Raw genomic sequence first — 2,337 nt, 5'->3', positions numbered from 1 at the left:
GAGAGAGAGAGAGAGAGAGAGAGAGCGAGGGGTGAAAGGGGGAGCGGAGCGCACGGAGTGAGACGGGGCGCCCTTGAGGGGGGCTGCAGAGAGAGGGAGAGGGTTGTAGGATGAGGGGGGAGGGGGAGGTACATCGGTACGTCGCTTTGGTACTCACCGGCGGCCGGCGCGTACACATTGAGGTAGAGGCAGTCCTCGCTCTGGTCCTGCAGGTAGGGCAGCAGGCGCTGCACGGCGCTCAGCCTGCCCGCCGACACGTTGAGCAGCGTGAGGTCCGGCAGCACCTGCGGGCACACGTGGCCGAAGCGGTCCGCCACCTTGAGGCCCTTCCACTGGCTGGGCGAGGCGGGCGGCATGAAGCGCTGGCTGCCGACGGGCGGCTCCGCGTAGGGCAGCCCCAGGAACTGGTGCACCTCCCCGAAGCCCGGCACGGTCCGCACCACGCCCACCAGGCGGCCCTGGCGCACCGCGATCTCCCGCGTCACGCCCGAGGAGGAGTAGCGCGGCACGGCGCCCAGGCCGTCGTCGGCGTACTGCTGGTGGTAAGGGTAGGACGGCGGGCCCGGGTCCGAGATCATGTCGCCGTCGGCACCCTCGGCCAGCACCCCAGTGGGCGTGAACTGGGCTGACTTCTTGGGGTTTGACATGCGCATGCGGCCCAGGATCTCGCGCAGACTGCCGCTCGAGGCCGAGGCGGGGGCCGGCGCCACGCGCTTCGGCATGGCGCGCCACAGCACGGACTGGCGCTCCGTGTCCTCGCCGTCCTCCTGGCCCGCCTGGCCGCTCTGCTCATCGTGGTCACCGAGGCCGCCGAACAAGCTACTGAGTGGGCTGAGGCCGCCGCCGATCTGCCGGTCTTCTGGGGGCATGGCGGCGGCCAGGACCAGCACGACTGCCAAGGCGAGGATGGTCTGCATCCTGGCTCCGATTCACCGGGATGCTTGTCCGGGGGCGACCTGGTGCCCCGCGTGCTCCCGTCCGCCGAGGCTGCAGCCCATGCTGGCGTGGCTGGCGCCGGCGCCAAAGCGGCCCCGCGGGCCTCGGGGCATGCTCCAGGGGCTGGTGCCGCGAGCTGCCGCGCGCACGGGCACGCTCGGGCCTTGCAGGGCGTAAGCCGGCGTGCGCGACCGCTCCCCGTGGAGACTTCACCCGCAGCGCCGTCGCGTCGGCCACGGCCACACGGCTCTGGCCGAGGATTCAGCGTGACTGAGGCCGTGGTGCTACGGGGTTGACGGCGACGTCGGCAGGGCGCGCGCACCGGTTAGGTTCACGTCGGCGGCCTCTCTTTGCATCTCCGTCCTTCCCAAGCCGGCATCCGGTGCGTCTCACTCCCCCCTGGTGCCACGGGCAGAGGGCTTCGGCGCGCCGAGAATAGCTCAGCTACTGCCGCTACTGCACCGCCGGCAGCGCCAGGGCAGCGCTGCCTCGACCACCGCAACCGCGGTCATGGCGCCAGCAGCAACTTTTTTTGCAGTTTTTGTTGAATGCGTGCTAACTGCCTCGGTAGGCTACCAAACCGCATCTGGGTACGAGTTGTCGTTTCGGAGATGGGTTTGGGGTGTTTTCTTCGGTGACGATTCTACTCCATGCAAAATCGTGTTTTTCACGGAGAAAAAAAGCTCCACTGTGCGCCGACAAAATGAAACAATTTTTATAAAGCATCTACTGTTTGATCGAACTGGATCGAGCGGTAAATTACAAGCCTTTTGCGAAAAACTGCAGGATTTTATTTCAGGCCCAAATGAACATTTCTTTCTAAATATCGGGGCAAATTGGCAGATTCGAAGACACTGGTTCGCAACTTTGTATCATCTGCTTTCATCGCATGGTTCGTTCCTTTACAATTTTGTTTTTGAAGAGGTGAGTTTATAGGTCGATTTAGTTTAGTAATCAATCCTTCCACTTTGCTACTAGTTCCGCGGGGAACTCAAATTTGTATTCAGTACTGTACTATTATTGTCGGTTGTCGTCGGGCCCAAACTTTTAATCGCCCGGTACCACTAGAAAAAAGGAGCACACATTCTCGCAAATTCTTCTAATATAAGTTTCCAGAAACGGATGTAAAATCAAAATCACTGCTGCTCTCTGGTTGGTTCCGCTACAGTTCTGTTTGTCGCTCGATTCCTCCGGCTTGCAGCGGCTGACTCAGCATTGCTCCCTGCCCCCGCGCGCCTCTCTCAGCCCCGCGCGCATCCCACAGCGGCAAGCCCGCAGCTCACGTCTACTCGACGGGTTGCATACCCACCGACTGATGAGACGTCTTGCGCCAGCAGTGTTGTTTGTGCGCGCGGGGGCGAGCGGGAGGGAAGTCCCTCCAGGACCACCAAGACCTGCCCG

At 62.7% G+C, this 2,337-nt stretch overlaps 1 protein-coding gene across 1 annotated transcript in view; it reads right to left on the bottom strand.

Moving 5' to 3' along the window:
* Positions 1 to 1,190, bottom strand: part of LOC113202371 (neuroligin-2-like) — an 86,242-nt gene extending 85,052 nt beyond the window's left edge. The window contains exon 1 of the mRNA XM_052263606.1: positions 158 to 1,190. Coding sequence (XP_052119566.1) covers positions 158 to 917 — 760 coding nt within the window. The 5' untranslated portion in view covers positions 918 to 1,190. The remainder of the gene's footprint in view (positions 1 to 157) is intronic.
* Positions 1,191 to 2,337: the final 1,147 nt, after the last annotated feature.

Source organism: Frankliniella occidentalis, unplaced genomic scaffold, assembly GCF_000697945.3.
Source record: "Frankliniella occidentalis isolate FOCC.00 unplaced genomic scaffold, Focc_3.1 Scaffold13, whole genome shotgun sequence".
NCBI lineage: Eukaryota > Metazoa > Arthropoda > Insecta > Thysanoptera > Thripidae > Frankliniella > Frankliniella occidentalis.
The sequence above is the reverse complement of the archived record's forward strand: the minus strand, read 5'-3'. Positions and strand labels throughout refer to the sequence as shown.